The sequence below is a fragment of the Sylvia atricapilla genome, chromosome 15 (assembly GCF_009819655.1).
Source record: "Sylvia atricapilla isolate bSylAtr1 chromosome 15, bSylAtr1.pri, whole genome shotgun sequence".
In the NCBI taxonomy this organism is placed as follows: Eukaryota; Metazoa; Chordata; class Aves; order Passeriformes; family Sylviidae; genus Sylvia; species Sylvia atricapilla.
The window spans coordinates 6,043,837-6,064,367 of NC_089154.1; the positions used below are offsets into that span (position 1 = coordinate 6,043,837).

Genomic DNA, 20,531 nt, shown 5'->3' on the forward strand with positions numbered 1-20,531 from the left:
CTGTGCGTTAGACAGTGCCTGGATGTTGGGAATGGTTGTCTGGAGCTGTCCGTGGGGCTCTCTGAGGATTGTCTCTGCCAGGTGCAGCTGTGCAGAGGAGCCAGAGGAGGAGGGCAGTTAGACAGAGCCTGGAAAATCCCCTCGGGGAGCTGCAGAGCCCGGTTTGTTTTGGCTTTGCTGCCTGTGAACGTGGCACGCTGTTTGCAGGGAGGTGAGGGGAGCCTGGCAGAGGGAACGATCCAGGGGAGACACAGACAAGCTGCTGGTTGCACAGGTTTTTCCTCAGGTCTCAGGAAGACCTCAGGACCTGGAGGTGGGTGTGCCCCAGGGGTGATGGGTTTGCTCCAGCTCCTGTCAGGCTCAGCTAATAAAGGACACTCAGTAGAATCCCAGAATGGATTGGGTTGGAAGGGACCTTAAATCACATCGTGTTCCAAACCCTTTCCACTATCCCAGGTTGCTGCAAGCCCAGTCCAGCCTGGCCTTGGACACTTTCAGGGATCCAGGGGTGCTTCCCCACCCTCCCAGGGAACAATTCCTTCCCAATATCCCATCTGACCCTGCCCTCTGGCAGTTTAAAATCCCTTCGCTGAACAGAGACCTTGGTGCTGGCTCTGCCCAGCTCAAGCATCACAGATGAGACAGACTGGGCCATCCCAGCCCCCACCTGCCATTCACCACGGGGATTTAATCCCAGCAGAACCCACGGGCTGCATCCCAGCTTCTGCCTGCTGCCTGCAGGGTTTCTTCCCTGCTCTTCCTCCTCGGCAGGCGTGGGTGCCGTGACTTGCTTTGGGAAGGGAGCAGGTCCGCACCCCCAGGCACAAATCTCTGCTTTCAGCACTCGGCCTCGGCCTCTGGAGAGCCTTTGTTGGTGCCCAACTCCCATGCAAAGTTTGGGAGTAGCCGGCGCCTGGATAAACCAAGTGCTGGAGAGGGGCCAGGGATTCTTGCACAAGAGCAGGAGGAGTTCCCAAATGCTGACTCCCAGTGAAACACGGGAGGATGGACTGAAGGGGGGATGTTGGTGGGTGATGCCCCTTTGCCAGCTCAGGTCAGGATGGTCTGGGATGAGGACAGCCCTGTAGGTTAGTCATGGAAGTGGGAGGGCTGCAGGGAGAGGGCCGTTCTCAGGCAGCAGAGGATGAATGCTTGGAAATTGGGATTTGCTCAAGCTGGACTTCTTGGTGGTTCCTAGTGCCTGATCTCTGATGGATTTGCTCTTGGTCTAGAGACAGCAGCTCTGGTGGGCAGGGCCTGTGGGAGGGAGGCTGCTCAGGAGCACATTCCCACCTCACCCTCTGCCCTGGAGGGGACAGAGCAGAGGGTCTGGGCTGCAGGGATGGAAGGGGGACAGCCGGACCAGCTGTGGGGAATCCACCAAGGGCTGCTCATGGGTCTTGCTTTGTCTCTTCTCACCGTGGGGTCTCTGGAGCCTCCTCCTGTCCCAGGCATCAGCAGCTGCCGTGGGTTTGGGGGTGCCAATGCCCCTCCCTGCTCATCTCCCCAGGCTGCTGCCTGGGTGGCCCTGGGGAGCAGGGTGGGTGCCTCCCATCCCTCCCTCCAAAAAGTGATGCCTCTGGCTCCAAAATTCTCCTGCTGGAGGTACTAAGGGAGCTGCAAGGATGGTTCATGCTGTGCCCCTCAGGAGCAAGGAGGCAGTGGGGCAGAGCCCAAGGCTGGTTGGCAGTGCTGCATGAGGAGCACAGGGCAGCTGCCAAGGGCTCGGGGCCTCACTTGCAAGGGCTTGTTCATGGCATGTATTCCTTGTCAGGGCTCAGACTCAGACCCTGGGTCCCATTTCCTGGGAAAAATGCAGTAAAAAGGAGTTTCTTTCCTTATTTCTCTTTTACTGGTTGCTGGAGGTTTGGGGTTGGGGGTGCTGGGGAAATGCTTGGGGTGGGGGGGTAGAAAATATTTGGCTGGATATTTGTACCAAGGCACCTTGAGCTGCAGTTTATTGAGTCCAAGGCCACCCAGCCTTGAATTTTAATAATCTTAGGCAAGGTTCTCCTGCCGTGGGACCACAGAGCTTTAATGAACAGGTTGCATTTTTACAGTACAAGGTTAAAAGAGGTGGGTCCCTTGAGGAGTCTTTGTCCCAGGATACGAGTCACCCTCCAAAGGGAGGGCAGAATGCAGTGGGACCTGCTGTGCAAAATGGTAACAGAAGAGTCTCTTAAATAACCAGGAGAAAACACAATCAGGGACGATCCCTCCCTTTCCAGGCAGCATTCTGGGGTAAGGATCTGGCTGGGTTTTGCCAGCTGACTGCTGGGTTTGGCTTCACCCTAACCAGCTCCCCCAACAATGCTTTTCAGCTTTTAATGAGGTCAGAGGTCACCCCAACCTGGAAGAGGCCTATTTCAAGGCTGTGCTGTCCAAGATTGTTCCCAACACCACCTGCCCAGGGTTGATGCTATGCACCTCTTCTGAGACCCGGTCTTTGGAGATCTGCCCTGGACAGGGATGACTTTTGGGCTGTCCATCATGGCCATGTGGTACTGGTGCACTGACCAGGTCAATGTAAACAAGAACCCCCTGCCCCAAGGAACGTGGTGGTGCCTGAGCTCCACCAGCTCTGCAAGGCCACCATCACCAGCCCCTACTGCTCCTTCTGACCCGTGCTCTCAGGGGGCTGCTTTTTGGAGTCCACAGAGGCACCCTGGGCCCCTGCAACCTTGTTTTTGAGGTGCTTGGACTGGGACAGTTTGGAGACTGGGATGCCCAGGGGTGTCCTCATCTCCTCAGTTGTCTTCTGGCTCTCGGGCACGGAGCTGAAGTGTTTTCCCGACGCTCTGGGCTTGTTTGGGGGCAGGTGGCTGGGTGCCGTGGGCTTGTTGGGGCTGAAGGCTTTGCTCTGCCAGTAGGGCTGGCTGCCTGCAATGGTCTTTTTGGGTTCTGCTCCCTCCCCTCTGTACTTGGTGGCCCCGAGGGGTTTCTCATGTGTTGGGGAGCAGGAGACCTCCTTGCCCGGCTCTCTGCCCACCGGGGTCCGGGGCCGGTAGTGGTAGATGTGGGTGCCCTGTTGGGGAAAGAGCAGAGACAGGGGTGAGCTCTGGCTGCTGGAAGGATGCTGCTCCCTCTTCAAGGCCACCTTTTCACCAGCTGTCCTCATGGACAAATCCCTCTGTCCCTTGGTCCCTTGCCCAAATTCAGTGGCAGCTCAAAATCGCCTCAAATATTGAGCATGGCTGCTCATCTTATTCCTGACTCTGGTACCAAACACTGACACTCCCAGCAGCCACTTCCCAAGCAGCCCTGGCAGCCTCGAGGCTGTCCCGAGCCAAGTCCCTCCTGCCTGGAAATCCAGGCCAAGACATCTCAACACCTTCTCTCCAGCAACAGCCTGAACACCCACTTGAATCATCTCAGCCCTGGTGTCAGGCCTGGAGAGCATTCAGTCACCCAGACCCAGCCGGTGGGATGAGGTGCCTGCCAGGATCAGATGAAAGGATGGAGGCTTGGCAGAGGAGGTGGGATCAGGAGACAGCAGTGAGCTGCAACACCACTGCGGGGGTGGCTCTCATTAGCTGGGCTGAGACACACGTTTGGGTCAGGTCTGAGCACCAATAATCTTAACTCTGGCCTGGGTAAGGCCGTCACACATGGCTGTGGTCACCAGATGTTTATCTCCCCTTTGGGTGTGCCATGATCTGGAGGTGTGATTGCACCTCTGCAGAAGCACCAGGGGAGGTGGGAGCTGGTGAGCCAAGGTGCTGATGGCAGGAGGAGCTGGGGCCAGGAGGCTGCAGAGCTGGCTGTGCCAACCTGCCCTGCCTCTGCCATGACCCTCACCGTGCTGCTCCTGGCAGCAGCTCCATTGTCAGGCAGTCCCAATGTCCCAAAGGCCTCCCTGGCCCTGGAGGTGACACCTCCTGCTTTGACCAGGAGGGTTGTGTTAAAGCAGTTTAGCCTAGGTAGCCCGAGATTGATTTAATTAGGTGCTTAAAATCAGTGTTAAGGTTTGAGATGACTTCAGGTGAGAAGGATTAAGGATGATTTAGTTTTTCTCCCTCTGAGCTTCTCATGTGCCCGAGCTAGGTGGTGGCTCCTGTGGCTCCTGACATACACTGGCTCTTGGGAAGGAGTTAAACCATGGATTTCCCAAGTATCCCACCCCAGGAACCAGCACCCTGTCCCTCCTGCCCACCAGCAGAATGAGGCAGTGCTTGCTCAGGAGAGCCTGAATCCTGCTGGGTGCTGAGCACTTCCCTGGAAGCCTTTGGAGAGACTCTGAGTTCTTTGAAATCAGCAATTCCTACAGATATTGCCTGTTTAAGAGGGTTTGCCTCAAAGCCCAAGGGGTGGCTGTGTTGTGGATGGACATGGCTTGGCCAGAGCTTCGAGGTGTGATGGTTTGAGTGGAGCTGTGGGAGGAGGAGGCTGGACTCAGTTTCCATGTCATTGTGGGCACTCTTTGGGGAGGAGATTGGATGGAAGGGGCAAGAGGGGTGGGATGGTGGTGGGGAATGGTTGCTCCTGGCTGGCGGATGTGCTGCTGTGGTTGCACTGGGCTTTTTTGGGGGCTGTGGTGTAACCCCAACCCGTTACTGGTCTGGAGAGAAACCCCTCTGTGGGTTGGGTGGATGGCTCCAGCATTTAGGATGCAGTTGGGCAAGGAAGAGGCTGATGTGGAAGAGATGTTGGTGCCGCTCAGCTCTCCTGCCTGGCTCTCCACAGGTCAGCATCCACTGGTCACTCTCTGCTAAAAACCTGAGTCACACCAAGGCTGGCTCCATCCTGGCCAGATACCTGAAGATGCTGCTCCTGTTCCTCATCATCGTGCCAGGGATGATCAGCAGGGTCCTGTACTGAGGTAAGGACCCCTCATGTGGAACTGGCGGGGATTTTCCCTGTCCCTGAGAGGGGCTTGTCCGGAAACCTCTGCTCTGCACAGATCTGGGGGCTCTGCAGGTGGGAGAGGGACAGGAGAGGACACAGGTGTCCCTGGTCGTGCTCTCCTGCAGCCTGTTGTGCATCCAGGTGAGAATGGGGTTGAGTGTTTAGGGAAGGTGATCTCCAGAGAGAAACTAGGAGAGGAATTGGTTTCCAGGACATGGAAAACATGATGTTTGCCCTGAGTGAGCCTCCACCTGTGGATTTGGGCCGTGCTGGGCAATGGGCCAGCACCTAAGAAATGTGGACCCAGGAAAAAAAAAAAAAAAAAAAAAAAAGCATATTTGGGAGAATTGATAGTGATTTCTGTCAGATTTGAGTTTTCAAGAGTTAATCAAGGGTTGCTTCAATTTTGTATTTTCACACATGGGCGAAACCCTTCCCTGCATCTCTCCACTGAGTGCTGGCTTTCCTAACCCTGTGCTGTGCTAATTATCTGCCTCTCATCAAAGGGCCAGAACAAGTTACTGCAGGAACACCAGCATACCCAGCCATCCCCAGCAAGGTGGCACCTGGGACCTGGGTCACAGAGCATCAAAGACCTCGATGCTCCTTGCCCTGCAGGGCTTAGGGGTATTTGATGTGCAAGGATTAAAGCTCTGAGCTCCCTGCCACTGGCTGGGAAGGGAGAAGCAAGTGGACTCTGGGCCAGTAAATTTAATTCCCTGTAAATACAGATTAGATGCTCAGCTGGGGTAACCTCAGGCAGTTTCAGTGATTTCAGCTGCTGGTTTAGCCCTGGGGGTTTGAATGCCCCAAAAACAGCGGGTGGGGGAGCCTTGAGAAGCCAAATTGCTTGGCAGGGGTTCAGGAGGTTGCACAGCTTGGGTGGAAATCTGGGGATCAGTGTCACCACCCCTGGGTGGGATGGTGCTGTCACCTTCTGCTCCTGGCAGAATCCTGGGATTCTGGCACAGAACTGCAGCAGGGTGCTGGCCCTGTGTGGTGACAAGGTCTGGCGTCACCCGTGGATCAGCCACAAAGCTGCTGACTGTGGCACTCGCCCACAGAGGTTGCTGTCCCTGTTCCTCTGCTCTTTCTCTGCCTAATTATGTGTCCGAGCGCTTTCCCTTTGATGCTAATCGTCCTGGCAAGGTGCTGGAAAACAAGCCTGAGAAGGACACGCCTGCACGCACAGTCTGTCCCCAGCTGGGTGTGATGGCACTGCTGATGGGCTGGGGATGGAGCTCATCGAGTCCCAGCACATCTGTACAGCTGTGCCTGGAGCTGCTGGGCTCCACCCCCAGCCCAGTGCTGTGGGATAATCTTCAATTACCAACAGCCTCCCCTTTAACAGCCTTCCCCATTGCTGGACACCAAGAGCTGTGGCACTGCCACTTCATCTTTGGTCACGTCTTGGGTGACCACGCACGTGCAGGGTGTTATTCTCCTGTATGATCTCAGCATCTAGGGCAACACCAAAACTCAGGATGACGCCACACCTCGGCCCAGCTGACTGGGCCACCTCCAGGTTTGCAAACCTTTGTAGGGTGGAGAAACAAAAGGTCATAGCAGAACATCCTACCTGGGCAGCACTGCTGGGGTAGGAGCTGTTGCCATCCAGGAGGATGCGGGGCAGCATGGGCCTGATCTCCACGGCGTTGCTCCTCCTCTTGGTCATGTCCTCCAGGCGCAGGTGCTTCAGGGAGGGGAGGCTGCCCAGGGGGCTGATGAAGGTGCCCCTGCTGATATGAGGGTCACTGAGCTTCCTCTGCATGGGGAGGATCTCCCCGTTGTGGGTGACGTCCGAGTTGGTTCTCCGCAGGGGCCCGTAGCGATCCCTCACCTCAAAGTACTCGTCCGAGATGGAGGAGGCGTTGGAGCGGCGGTAGCTGTGGTCAGCAGAGCTGCTGGAGTAGCTCTCCTGGTCACTGAGGGTGATGTACTCCTCTTCCTCCTCCTCCTCCTCTTGTCCCAGCCCGTTGTGGGTGCAGGGAGGCCCTTTGTCCTCCTGTGGAGCTGCCACTGGCCGGTCTGGCTGGACGTGGCAGGGCTCTGTGGAAACTCGGTTGGGTTTCTCCTCCCTCTCCTGCTTCACACCCATGTGGTTTGCTGGTGGTGGCCGTGTGTCACCCTCCAGGGCAGTGCTGCTGTCACAGCTTGCAGTGACTTTGGTCATGAGGATACCAACAGGGACGGTCCTTGGCTTTGGAACTGGAGGCTTGACCTCCTCCTCCTGTGGCTTCAAATGGTGGCCCAGCGGTGAAGAGGTGAATGTCCCCACTTGCCGTGTTGTCCAGCTGACGCCTTCGATGGGGCTGGTGGTGGGGGCTGCAGGAGCTTCCACGGGGGGCTGTGGCATCTGTCTGTGGCTGGGGGACAGCAGAGGCAGCTCCTGGTCCGAGTTCTTCCTGGCCTCCATCTCCCTGTTCTTCAGCATCTGCCGGTGCTGGGCGCTGGCCTGGGAGACGTCGCAGACTTTGATGCGGTTCATCTGCGACAGCTTCACGTTCTTCACCTTGGGGTCTATGATGTTGATGTAGCCCAAGACTTCGCTCCCGGGCTCGGGGTCAGGCTCCACCCAGGTGGGCAGGTAGTCAAACATGTTGGCTTTCTCCAGGTTCAGGAGGCCGGGGTGGATGAGCGGGGAGACGTCAGCCACGTCGCCGTGCCGCTCGCCCCCCTGGCCCTCGGGAGGTGCTTTGCCTTTGTTGTCACTCTTCTGGTTTTTATCCTGGTTCTCGGATGAGGTCTTGCTGATCTGGTCAGCACTCTTGGCCTTCACCAGGGCGTATTTGGGGTTTATCAGCTTCTTCACCACGGCGTTGGCGGGGGTCACCGGCACCACGGAGGGCAGCGTCACAGGCTCAGGTTCGGGCTCTTCGCCCATGGAGATGGACTTGAGGCTCACGCCCTTGGACATGAGGTAGAGCTCCTGGAACTGCTTGTCAAACGCCTCCACCACCTGGCCTGACAGGACAGTGATGACGTTTCGGTCCGTCCTCGCCGCGGACCAGGTGAAGCTGGAACAGAAACACATTGGAAACTCTCTGAGCACTGGCTGGTAAATAACACCTCTCCCGAGCCCTGGCCTTTCCCAGGTGCCAGCAGGGATGTGATCTCACTGTAAACATTAATAGTAATAATAATAATAATAATAATAATAATAATAATAATAATAATGCGACTGATAAAATAGCTCCCATCCCAAATTAGAGTGAAGTGTTGAAGTCTTGAGCACAGTGGGACTTGAAGTAAAAATAAAAGGTGTTTGCAGTGGGTCAGTTTTTCACTTTGGTGTCGTCCCCATCTCAGTTTGGGTTACCTAAGAAAAGCGACTTGTAATTGGATGTGTTGTTTGTTATGGCCAGAAAGGAGGAAATGTTTCAGCTCCATGTTTATAAAACTTGTCTTTTAGACCAGAAACCTGACCAGGGCTGGTCTGTTTCTACCTAAGTAAGTTTTCCTTTGAACAAAATGAAATGTACTTTGTGTAGGGAACTGACTGGAAAAGCTGAGGTTGGTGTGAGAGTTGGGCCTGGCTATGGTTCAGTGCTTTGGTCCATCCTTGTGCTCATCAGCACAGAAACCCTTGGTGTGTCCCACCACCTCCAAGAAGCGTGGCTGTCCTAGACCTGGTGGCGTAGAGAGTAGTGGGAAATCCTTTGGGCCACTCCAAATCTGCTTGGAAAATCATCTCCCAGTTTAGGAGTCTGCAAGTCTGCCACGGGGTCCTTGGACTGCATGGGTTTGCATCAATCCTTTGACCAACACCTCCATGGGGTGGCCAAGAGGAGATGGCACTGATTTACCTGTAGGAGCCACACATGGCTCGATCCCCATCCACAAACATGAACTTCTGGGCCAAAGCCCCCTTGAACTTGGTGGCCGAGCGGGTGAAGAACTCCGTCCCTCCGGTGCTGCGGACACGCAGGTTCTGCAAAGCAGAGGTGTGAGCACACACAGAGGTGTGAGCAGGAGCCCAGAGCTGGTGTGGGACCACCACCCACCCCTCCAAGAACAGCCCTCTGGATGCTCCACAGCCCCTCTGAGGGGTGGGAATGTTCCTCATGGCCGGCTCAGAGGAGGCCACAGCAATGGGGGGATAAAAGAACTCTCCCAAGGCCACGCAGGGAACCATGGACTCAGCCTGGAGAGTTTCCTGCTGTGCCCGTGTGCCAGGCTGTGTTTGCCATCTCCTGAACTCGGTGCTGCCGGTGTCTGTGGGTGAGTGCTGCTGCTGCCAAACGCTCCCCAGCTCCTGCAATCTATGCAAATGCCCCCATGGGAGAGGAGGCTCCACACCTGCTCCCAGCAGGAGAGCTGCAGGGGGTTTTGGGGGCAGGTGGTGACCCCAGGACAGCCCACATGGACCTGCTGGCAGTAGGGTTTTGTCCTCCCCCATGCTCCCCCTTTGCTGTGCTCCTAAATTTGGGCATCTAGTCTGGCTTTTAGGGGCTGGTGGGAAATCGGGCGGTGGGGAAACATTTTTTCACCCTCAGGACACGAAACCTGGTGACGTGGGAGCAGGTCCCTGGAATGGAACTGGGTGTCCTCCCCAGGGAACCCAGTGATGCAGGGGCAGCTCTGGCTCTGTGAATTTTTTTTTTTTTCTTTTTTTTTCTTTTTTTTTTTTTAATCCCTAGTCTGGCTCCTGTCTCTGGTGTCTCCATGGAGGGCACTGGCACATTCCACAGCAGAGCAGATAGCATCTCCCACAGTAAACGGGCTCCTTTTGGGTGGGGAGAAAAAAATTTCTTAAGAATTCCTCCTGTCCCTGCTGGGATGTTGGTAATGCTGTTGCAAAAGGCTCCGTGTCATCGCTGGGTCATGCCCTCCATGGCTGTTTTATTGTGTGTTTTGTTCTGTTTTTTAAAGAAAAGCATCCAAAATATTTGTCTTCCCCTCCTCCAGCCTTTCTCATCTGCCCCCCTGGGCTCTCCTCTCTCCCTGGAGACCATGACCAGGCACGGTCCTGAGCCCAGGTGCACCCCTGGTCCCTGCTCCCCCACGCCTGGCAGGAAAACTCAGTGCAGATGATGTGAAAGCAACAGCTTTCCTGACCATGTTTCCAGGAAAGTCACACACACACACACAGGACACAGAAGGTTCAGGGAGAATTTTTTTGTGAACTTCACATTTTTATAGCATTTTCCTTTCTGCCTGCAGTAGCTGAGACGAAACTGGTGCTGAGCATCCTAATTCCTGTCAGTGTGCTGCACAAAGGGGGCTGAGAGCTGGCTGGGATGGCAATTCCCATCCCTACACACGGGGCTGCTGAGACAGCAGCTTCACCCACGGCTTCACCCACTCGGAGCCCACCCTTTGCCCAAACTCAAGGAGCAGCTCTGGGTTTTTTCTCCGGGGAGCAAGGCTCCCGGTGCCGGTGCCTTTTCCTCCTGGCCTGTCGCTGCTGTTCAGTAAAATCTGCCTGTTTAATCCGCGCCGAGGCAGCGGGACGCCGGGAGCCGGGCTGGGTGAATGAATCACTGCCCAGGCAGCCCTTGCTCAAGGCAGAGCCCGCCTTGCCCAAGCCGGCTGCGATTGCCAAGCGCCGAGATAACGAGGGGACCTTTCGTTAACATCTCCTGCCTTAAGAAGCGGCTCCCAGACTTTGTCCTACTTTCCTCACCTCCTCCTGCATCCCGTGCCAGCGAATTGCTTTGCAATATGTGGCAAATCCCAACTTCTAGACATTTGCCGAGCTCTGCAGATGTTCTCCTGCTTTTCCAGTCCTGCCACCGGAGCTGCTAATGCAGGAAAACACCGGAGTGCGTCAGCGCTGGCTTTTCTGGTCTGGAAGCGGCAGCAGCCTGCGGGATGCCAGACTCTGCAGGGAGTTTGGACTCGGGTAAAAGCTCGGCTGTGTTTGCTTTAATCGTTGGGAGCAGCAATGAAGGCAGGGCAGCGGGGGAAGGTGCGAGGCTTGGCCAGACGCTGCTCCGCACGTGGTGGTCCCTGAGCCCACCTGGTGCCAGCCCGGTGTGAGGGTGGTGTGGCTCCTACGTGTTCCTGCTCAGCCAGGGGTTGGCCCTCGCCATAAGCAAATTTGGGGAGCCTGCCCGGGCACGGGCCTGGCCGGCGGCGTTTGGCAGCGGGCACACGGCCGGCTGACGTCAGGAGCAGCAACATCAATTCCTCTGCCAAGCAAGAGGCCAGGCCCGGCCGTGGTGGGCAGGAGTGGGGGTCTGCAAGCCCCCCGTGGGACCGTGGGGCCGCTCTGGTGTGTTTGTGTCCGATGTTGGTGATGGGATTGTTGTGGCCAAGGAAGAGCCTGGGGCTGTCCTGTGGCTGGAGTGACATGGGAGAGTCCCCGTTCTGGCTGCTGCTCCTGAGGCTGAAATAACCCCATGTCTTCTCCTGTGTCCCTTCTTCTGCCTTTGCATGAGCACTGTGACAGGTGATTGCTCTGCACCCCCTGCTCACACAGGGAATCCCAGAATCCCACAATCGCTTGCATTGGAAGGGACCTTGAATCCCATTCCAACCCCCTGCCATAGACAGGGACACCTTAAACTAGACCAGGTTGCTCCAAGCCCCATCCAACTGACCCCTGCACTGACAGGCATCTCCCCTTGTGCTTTGCCTTCCCTGGTTTTCCATGGGACTGGCGCACAGGAGCGATTCCACGTGCACCCGCGGCCGGAGAACACAGCGTGTGCGGGCAGATCAGTGTCTGCAGCGTGCACTGCCCAGCACAGTGAGAGCGGTGAGGGCATCCTTGGCAGCTGCCAGATGCCCTCAGGCAGCGTGGGAGCCTCCCTGCTCCGCTCCCGGCCCTGTGCTGGGGCGGAGGCTCCGGAAAAGGGGAAAATCGAGTTTTTAATTCCAGCCTCTGACTTGCGGGAGGGCCTGGAAGCGCGAGAAGCGGCCGGCGGCTGCTGCTGCCGGTGCTGCCCCGGGGGCAGCAGCAGGCAGGGAGCTGGTGACAGCATGGATCCGGGCCTGGCAGAGCTTCTGCTGCTCCCTCCCTCTTGCCAGGAGGAGCTGAGCTGGCAGGTTTGCCCCGTGCCCACTCTTGGAGGGCTGCACCCCTCAACAACTCCTCTGTCCTAATCCCCGCGCTGGCTGGGCACCAGCAGCCCCCTGGGCTTTCTGCATCCAGCTTTGCTGGGTGCAAATCCCCTGTCCCTCACCCCTTCCCCTCCATCCTGCTGCTCCTGAATTTGGGCATCACCTCCAGCTTTGGCTACGGGAAAAATGGACTGAACTCTTCTAGCACTGGGGGTTGTGACTGCCCAGGACAGGAGGGAGAAGAGCTGATAACTCTGTCTCCCTGCCTTAGGAGGAGGTTCCCTAGCTCCAGACCCTCAGCTCATCCCTACCTTCAAGTGTCCAGCGTGCATGTGGGCTCGCTCACACATCTGAAGGAAGTGCTTCACATTGGTCTCATCCAAAATGATGTAGACTCCCACTTTCCTCTTGAAGCCGGCGTCCAGCAGGTCCTTGAAGATGTCCACGTCAGTGAACATGTCCATGACGACAGCAATGACCTGGAGAGGGGAGAGGAGAGATGAGTCTGGGTAGCATGGCCAAGGACAACCCAAGGTACAGTCAGTGCTTGTTTTGTGAGAGCCAAAGCAAAGGGCTCCCTTTAGGGGGCTGGAATTTGGGTTGGGGGAGGCCAGGATTGCCCCCAGGATGGAAAGTCCTCCCATTCCTCTGTTGTCACTGTGGAAAGTTTGATCTCCAAGAGAGGTAGATGTGACACTTGGGGACATGGTTCAGTGGTGGCCCTGGCAGTGCTGAGTAAATTGTTGGACTTGATGGCCTTTGGATGTTTTTTCCAACCCTAACCATTTCAGTGGCGATCTGTAGCGTAATCTACTGATGAAATACCAGTTACTGAGGGTGAATCTAACTTTCCTGCCTCTAACAGGCTTCACAGAATTCAGAGTCCAGCTTCTGGCTGAGAAATTTGATGTCCCTTCACTGTCAGCATTGCAGGGAGCTTCAGAAGGGGAGACCTTTGCACAATGATCACAGAACTGTTAAGGTTGATAAAAACCTGTAGGATCATCAAGCCAAACCATTCAGTGGTGTGTCCACCTGTCCTGGTCTCACTGCCCAGCCTGGGGTGCTGCTCCTCCTGCACAGCATCCCTCCTTCCTCCTAGGCTGTATGGAAGGAGCAGAGCCAGGACAGCAGAGCCAGCTCCCTGAGCAGTGACAGCTGTGTTTGTCACACGGCAGAGTCACCAGTATTTACAAGCTGGAGCTGCCTTTGTACCCAGGGCATTTTCTGCTCTCCCACAGCTGGGGCTGATAGCAAAATGGATCTGAGCCACGCTGGGAATGTCACTGGAATGTCTGCCTGGGCCCCCTGGGCTGTGTGCCCATGGGTGTTCGGTTTCCTGGTGATGGCATCACCTGTGGCAGTGAGCAGCAGCTCATGAGGTCTGGCAGGAAAAGGGGCTGGAGGCAGCTGAGCATCCCAGGGCAGCTCCACAGGGATTTCTGCCTCCCCTCATCCCAGGGAAAAGGCTTGGCATCAGGTTGCTGGCTTGTCATTGTCCCATGGTTGGAAACCTGCCAGTGCTCCTGTGGCTGCTCCTGGAAGGTGCCCTGGGCTGGGGGCAGGTGGCTGCTCTCAGCCACTTGCCCTTCCAGGAGAGTCCTGGTGGCCATGGCACGTGGCTGAGCCAGGGAGGACACTAGGGAGACCCCAAGGTGCTCCTCCCTCCCTCGGGAAGGAAGGAAGAGATGGGGATGGTGCTGGGTGCTTGCACACTCAGACACGTCCAGTCCAGAGCTCTCAAAGCACCGAGCTGCCTTTTAATTAGTTTAGTGCCACAGGACATGGAGAGCTTTAATTAAGCAGAGGATTGTTATGACACTGCTGGCTCTTCCCTTCCTTTTCTGTAGGCGATGGGGGGAAGAGCAAGGCTGTGTGGGGAGCCCCAGCCCTGCTCACACAGGTGTCCCCAGCCCTGACCACACAGGAGTGTTTTGGGAGGTGCCAGCGATCCAGCTGAGGGGGCTCTTTATGGCTTTGCCACTCGATTTTAACTGAATTCCCATTTATCCTCACCCTGGAGCCTCTCCCCAGGCTTTGCTGTGACAGGGTAAGTCCTCACTCTCTTGTGCACCCACTCGTGTGTTGTGCTCACCCTTGTTGTCCTGGTGGGGAAACTGAGGCAGGAACCAGCTGCTGGATTTGCATGGATGCAAAGTGAGACGGGTTCAAAGCTACTCTGGGAGCTCTGGGCTTGGATTTGGCGTGTTCAGCAAGAAATTGAGGAGGAGCTGAGCTGTCTTCCATGAGTCCTGGGTGGACTGTGATGGGACAGTGCGTGCCTGGCTGGAGGATGAGGGTTTGGTGACAGATGATTTGGTTCTGCCCCTGGTGCTCCGTGCTCGTGTCACTTTGCCTGTGTGCTGTGTTTTCCCCAGGAGGAGTTGAGCACTCGTAAAATGGGGATGAGAATAGTGCTGACCCTTATTTTGGAGGGAAAAGAACATTTTCCCATTGTGGTCCCAGCAGTCCCTTGGCTCTCAGCTGTGGCTCTGAAGGTGTGAGGGGGTTTTGCAGGGCTGTGGGCAGGGTGCTGTCCCCCATCCCAGCTCCCACAGGCAGGTGGGCAGGCAGTGGCACCGCAGCGGTGGCCCAGGGTGGCCAGTTCAGGCACAAGCCCAGCTCTCAGCCACTTGCCCACGTTCTGAACCCAATTCCTCCTGCTCAGCTGGTGCATCCTGTCACTGCTCAGCTCCTGCCTCCCTCCCCACTGCGTCTTGCCTGCAGGACAGGCTTGGCCCTGGTTTGTCACCGGGATCTCACGCCAGTGTGCCAACACTGCCCTGGCATGAGGCGGGCTGGGAGAGTGAGGCAGTGCTGGCAGCACTCCCGATGTGGTGACTGTCCTTGTCTGGGTGAAATCTGCCGCTGGGCTGCCTGTCCTTGAGCCCTGGGATGCCAAACCCTCCTGGCACAGGGATAATCTGCAAAGAATGGAGGCCTGTCTGCTCGGGAGCACTGAAATCCTGTGTGCTCTTTGCTTTCCAGCTTGGGGAATGGGATTGTCTGGAGCAAGCTGTGCCATCTGGTTGTGAGGAGTGAGCTTGTCCCTTTTCCCTGTCACCTCTGCTTGGTGCTGGGACATTCCCTTTCCTGAAGCCCTTTTGCTGCTGTGTCATCCCAGGAAGCTTTGCCGTCCCTTTGCCCTTCTCCTGGAGGGTGCAGAGGAAATCAGCCCTAAATCTACAGCTGCAGGCTCCCAGTGCCCACGCAGGTGAAGCTTTTCTTGCCAGGGTCCCAGGAGCTGCCAGAATCCATTGGATACCGCAGAAGTGCAGGTGCTGGGTCCCAAATCCCTGAGGAGCAGTGGGTGTTGTATCCCCCTGGACACCGGGCAAATGCGGCTGGGATTTTTTGGAGCAGCTTTGATGAGCACATGAACTGCAGGATCATGTTTTATAGAGGAAGTTGCAGGTCTTTATTGTCTCACTGTGAATCATCAGATAATGACTTTTGGGGTGCACCACGTGGGCATTTAATAAATTAGGCAGGCACCAAGGCACAATTAGAGGAAGAGTGTTGGGATGGAAGAGAGGTGGGACAAGTAACATTAATAATTGCTCTCCCCTGTCGACCCTTTCATCCAGAAATGGCAGAAGGTTTTGTAAACAGTAATTAATAGGGCCTCCCAACCTTTGCTGGAAGTTGCTCAGGGTAATTACATCACCACAATCCCAACCTGGAACCTCAAGTGAAGAGAGGAGGTCAGAGTCATTGCTCTCTCCAGTGGCTTTGGGCCAAGGTCAATGTTTTCATGCTCTGGTTTCTGGTCAGAGAGAGCCAAGAGGAGAGGAGGAGGAAGGAGATCTTCCTCCCTTCCATCATAGGATCATTAAGGTTGGAAAAGACATTCAGGATTGTCAAGTCCAACCTTGGACCCATCACCACTTGCCACCAGCCCAGAGCACTGAGTGCCACATCCACAAATTCCTTGGATACCTCCAGGATGGGGACTCCAAAACCTCCCTGGGCAGCTCCTTCCAGTGCCTGACCACCCTTTCCATGAAGAAATTGTTCCTGGTGTCTAGCCTGTGAGCTTTGCAGCCTGAGGGGAGCAAGCAAGGAAGAGACGGCTGTGCCATGGCTCAGCCTGGTGAAGGTCTCCAGGGTGAAGCTGCTGTGCCCCACATCCTCCACCACCTCTGCTTGTTGGCCACAAAAATGGGGTTTTCAGGGAGAGCAGGTCCACAGGATCCTGCCTCTCCTTTCTTCCATTCCTTCCCAGGAGGAGAAGGGGACCATTTGTGTCTCCGTCTCTGGTACACCTGGGTTTGAGGCGCTGAACTCGGCAGCGTTTGGTCTCATTCCTGCAAGCACCAGGGCTCCTCTGACCCTCAGAGCGGCCTCACATCCCTGGGCTGCCTCACCAGTGACCTTCCAGCACCAGCAGGGCTCTCATGGGCTCTGAACTTCCCTGGCCCAACGCCAGAGGACTTTGCTCTCCTGGCCATGGAATAGTGAGAGCTTGGCGGGGTTTGGGGGTTGGCACTGGGAGCGTTGCAGGGAGAGCGTCTAAGGACAACGTCTGGAGCAAGGGTCATCCTCTGGCAGGGAACTGGGAGCTTCTCCCAAGCCTTTGCACATGGTGGAGAGCACTTCCACTGCCTGCTGGGATGGGACAATTTGGGAAGTCCCCAGGGAGCACAGAGCACGTGGACAGTGTATGTGACATCTGATGGTGGCAGCAGGACGGTCCCTTTGTCCACTCTCAGCTTCCTCAGCCAAACCCTTTCATCTCTGAGCTGCTGTGAAGACCTTGAGCCCTGGCAGAAATCGGCAAGGTGGTCTAGCTCAGTGACCCCCACCCTTGGGAGCACCCACAAATTGTCATCTGGGCTCCACTGTGTGACAGCAGGCTCAGCTGCAGGGACTTCTGTCCTCAAATATGGGATGGGAGACTATGGAAGAGCCCCAGTCTCCAGCCCCTGTAACTGCTGCCGTCCCCAGCCCCTGCAGCATGAAGCACTCACCCATCTCTACGTTTCCTGAGGCACCATAAGCTCCAAGCAGGCTCCTGCATGTCACCAGTGGTGTCACCATGTCTCATCCCACAATCAGGGACCGTCTGGACGGGGAGGCAGAGCCCAGCCCTGCTCAGGGGGCATCAAGGTGCCGGTGATGAGCACAGCAGCATCAACAGTGGCCACGTCCCTGTGTGCTGGAGAGGCTCCAGGGGAGGTGGGGATGTGCCTGACTCAGCTGCCAGCTCCGGGAGCGGAGCAGGGTGTGGGGTGACTCAGGAGGAGCCGCTGGCGTGGGGCAGGTGGGAAGCGGTGAGTAGGCAAAGCCTGAGTCTGAGGCAGCAGGAAAGACCCGAAGATGAGGCGTTGTTTGTTGTGGGATTGTTCTCCCATCCTCCTCCATCCCATGGGATGTCAGCTCTCCCTTCCCTTTGCCCTCACTGCAAAGCACTTCGGCAGGGAAGATGTCACAAGTCACCTCGACTTTTGTGAGGTGACAGGGGCCAGAGATGGCTCCTGCCCACAGCTCCTGACACCCCCAGCAGCCATCGCTGTGACCCTGCTGCCTTGAATGGTTTTGAGAAATTCCTGTTTCTGCCCAAGCTGGTCTGAAGAGGCTCTGCTAGCTGCATGCCACAGGTTTCCCTCTCTCCCACCAGGATCTGCAAACCTCAGCATTACCTCTGGAGCAGCCAGGTGGACCTGATGCATCCCAGCCTGTCCCCTCTGCTCCACAGCTGCCCTGGCAGGGTCTCCCTGTTTTCCTGCTGGCTCGGGAAGCTCCTTCCTTGGAGCTCTCACAGTACTGGATGCATAGAACTCAGAGAGCTTCATAGCACCAAGAAAGCAGCAGGTACCAGCCCCTCCTGCACTTCCCAGCTGGGACTGGCTCACAGGGAGACACCAGCAACATCTGCCCACCTCTGCTGACCTTCAACACAGGCCACCATCTCCCTCCTTCCCTGGTCCTGCTGCCCACGGGTGATGGCTCATGCATCCCCACTCCCTCCTCCTTGGTTTGATGCCACAGGGAGGACAAGTCTCAACCCAAATCCCTTCAGAATCTGCCCAGCCTTGTCCCGCTCACCAGCTCATCCTTTTCCTCTGAGAGCCAGGATGAGCCAGCTCGGAGCACTGCAGCCATCTCAGGCCAAACTTGACCCTTGTGGGGGTCAGCGCTGGACCAGAAGCTTTGACTGCTTTGCCCCAGGGTCATGGACTGGACAAATGGTGGACACAGGGACTGAGGCCAGGCTGTGACCACAGGGTCAGTACTGGAGAGTTGGGGCCTGAAGCCAGGACATAATCCCAGGTTCCTGCATGCTGCCACGAGCTGTCACACCGGGAATAACGATTGTGGAGTGGCTGGGACCATGAGCTCACAGCTGGAGAACAGCTCAACCCATTTTTCTCCCCAGCAGTTTTCCCTAGAGCCCCACAGGGACCCCGGGATGAACAGTGCTGCTGTAGGGATATTGGGGCTGTGCTGCTCCCAGGAGCGCTGACCCAGGCTAGCAGCATCCTCACAAAACCCAGTATCGTTACAAGGAGAAACCTGCAGGCTTGGCCCCGCTGCCTGTGCTTGGGCAGAGCTTCCCGCAGGACAGGGATTGCCCGGCTGGGCAGGACCTTCAGCACGACGCCCCGGGGCCAACCCTGTCCCCGCGGCGCGCCTCACCTTCTGAGCCTGGCAGATCATCTTCCTCACCACCTCCTTGATGTGCGCCTGGCCCTCGATGGGCGGCTGCATGTAGACGGTGGCCCGGGTGACGCCGCGGTAGGCGATGGTCTCGGGCCAGCCCAGGTCCAGCTGCGGGATGGAGCGGTCCGACCTCTGGGGCCAGTACTCCAGGGAAGGGGCCATGTCCTGCTCGTCCCCTTGGCTGTGCCCGTCGCCCTCGCTGTCCCCGGCGCTGCTGCCGTGCCGCGGGATGTACTCGGAGCCGGGGTCGTAGGTCTCCAGCGTGTCCAGGATCTTCTTCAGCTCCAGCTCGGACAGGAAGTCCCTGATGTTCTCCCTCTTCAGGACTTCATAGAAGGCGTCGGGGCCACGGGAGGCCAGTGCCTCCAGGGCCAGGCGTTGCTCCTCGCTGTAGAAGAACTCGGGCTTGGACTCGCTGGACCTCCAGTTGACGTGGCTGTCGTCCAAGCACTGCACCTGGGAGAAAGCCATGGTGACCCCGCACGCCGGTCCCCTCTCCCGAGGGAGCTCTGTGCCCCCAGAGAGCGCCGGATGTCGGCAATAAATAGGAATTAATTATTCTCCAGTCTTTAAACACACGGTTTTGCTTCACCCTCCCCGGCTGAGCGCGCAGCTTGGGAAAGGCACCGCTCCCTGTTCCAACGGCTCCTGCCACGCCGGAGCTCTTCCTGCCGGGGAGGAGGGTTTGGTTTCTGCTTTGCTCCCGGCTCCAGGCAAGGAAAACGCCGAGTTTCCCACAGCAGGAGCTGCGTGACGGGGGCACACGGCCCCAGGTGTACCTACACCACCAGCAAGGTCCTTCACCCCCGGCTCCGCTCCCTCCTCATCCTCCGCTCTCCCAAGACAACCGGATGAAATAAAAAGTGGGGAAAGAAACAAAGAGAAAAGCGGCTTAACGCAGGGCAGCGAGGAGCAGGACGTCTCGGCCGAGGTGCCGTCCCTGGTTCTCGTTCCCGGGGCTTGCTCGGGGGCGAACGCTCCGCCTCAGCCTCCTGCGCATCGCCCTGGCAGCTCTGGGCTCGGGGCTCTGCCAGCGCGCAGTGCCGGGGCCGGACAGGTAACAGCAAGAAGTGAAAAGAGGAAAAGGAAAAGAGTGATTCATCCCTCCGCCCTGCCCCACCTGCAGTCACATGCTGCCTTCACACATTCCCTGCCCAGCCCGATTAACTCTTTCGGCTGATGCGCCCTCGCACCTGCGGATCCGAACCCCCCGGAGCCGCCCGGAGCGTGCGGGTGCGGGAGGGTCCTGAGCGGCCCCAGAGGGCTTTGGGTGTTTTGTCTTTTTTTGTAAAAAAAGCCTCTCTCCTCTGAGATTCCCCCCTCTCGCGATGTGCCGGCTGGTAAGTCAATATTTTCCAGGAAAAGAGCTCTGTCCTGTGGTTAACCCTTCCTGTGCTGGTGCAGGAGCTCGGAGGCCGGGTGGGTCCTGGCGGGCAGCACCGAGTGGGAGTTGCCAGAACGGTTCAAAGCTGCACTGAGGCAGGTTTAGGCTGGATATTAGGAAGCGTTTCTTTATGGAGAGGGTGTTCCGATCCTGGAACAGGCTGCTTAGAGAGGTGGTCAAGGCCTTAAACCTGTCAGTGTTTAAGAGGCATTTGAACAATGCCCTTCGTTTTTTGTCAGCCCTCAATTGGTCAGGCAGTGGGACCAGATGATTGTTGAAGGGCTTTTCCAAATGAAACCATTTATCCTGTCCTGTCCTGTTCCCTCCTCTACAGGGCTTGCAGCATGGTCACGGTAACATCACCACATCTGGCCATGACAGATTTCATTAATAACTGTGAGATGGTCAAAAAACCCCACCCTGGATTTGCCACTCGGTGCTCACAAACCAGAAATGTGGAAACTCTCTTGAGCTTTTCTCTTGGAAGCTCAGCTGAAAGACGAATTTCAGGAATTGGGGTCAGATCCTTGCGCCAATGCAAAAAAGGGAATTGCCATGGGCTGTGTGTCTGTCCCTGGCGTTGGTGTGGCTCATCTGGATTCACAGCCGGGGAAATGAGGGCCCTGCCTGA

The 20,531-nt window shown here is 56.8% G+C and overlaps 1 protein-coding gene across 1 annotated transcript; it reads right to left on the bottom strand.

Annotated features, from left to right (window-relative positions):
* Positions 1-1,858: 1,858 nt before the first annotated feature.
* On the bottom strand, positions 1,859-18,987 carry FAM83G (family with sequence similarity 83 member G). The gene is made up of 5 exons (XM_066329857.1): positions 18,493-18,987; positions 12,165-12,332; positions 8,652-8,776; positions 6,425-7,862; positions 1,859-3,025 (listed from the first exon to the last, which is right to left on the bottom strand). Exons 1-5 carry the CDS (start codon positions 18,985-18,987, stop codon positions 2,606-2,608), a joined length of 2,646 nt encoding a protein of 881 aa, XP_066185954.1. The 3' UTR covers positions 1,859-2,605.
* Positions 18,988-20,531: the final 1,544 nt, after the last annotated feature.

Excerpts from the sequence above, each read along its gene's own strand:
- FAM83G (XM_066329857.1), bottom strand. The coding sequence starts at position 18,987 with ATGGCTTTCTCCCAGGTGCAGTGCTTGGACGACAGCCACGTCAACTGG. Across the intron at positions 12,333-18,492 it reads TGATCTGCCAGGCTCAGAAG|GTCATTGCTGTCGTCATGGA; the intron begins GTGAGGCGCGCC and ends TCCCCTCTCCAG. Across the intron at positions 8,777-12,164 it reads TGCACGCTGGACACTTGAAG|AACCTGCGTGTCCGCAGCAC; the intron begins GTAGGGATGAGC and ends TCTGCTTTGCAG.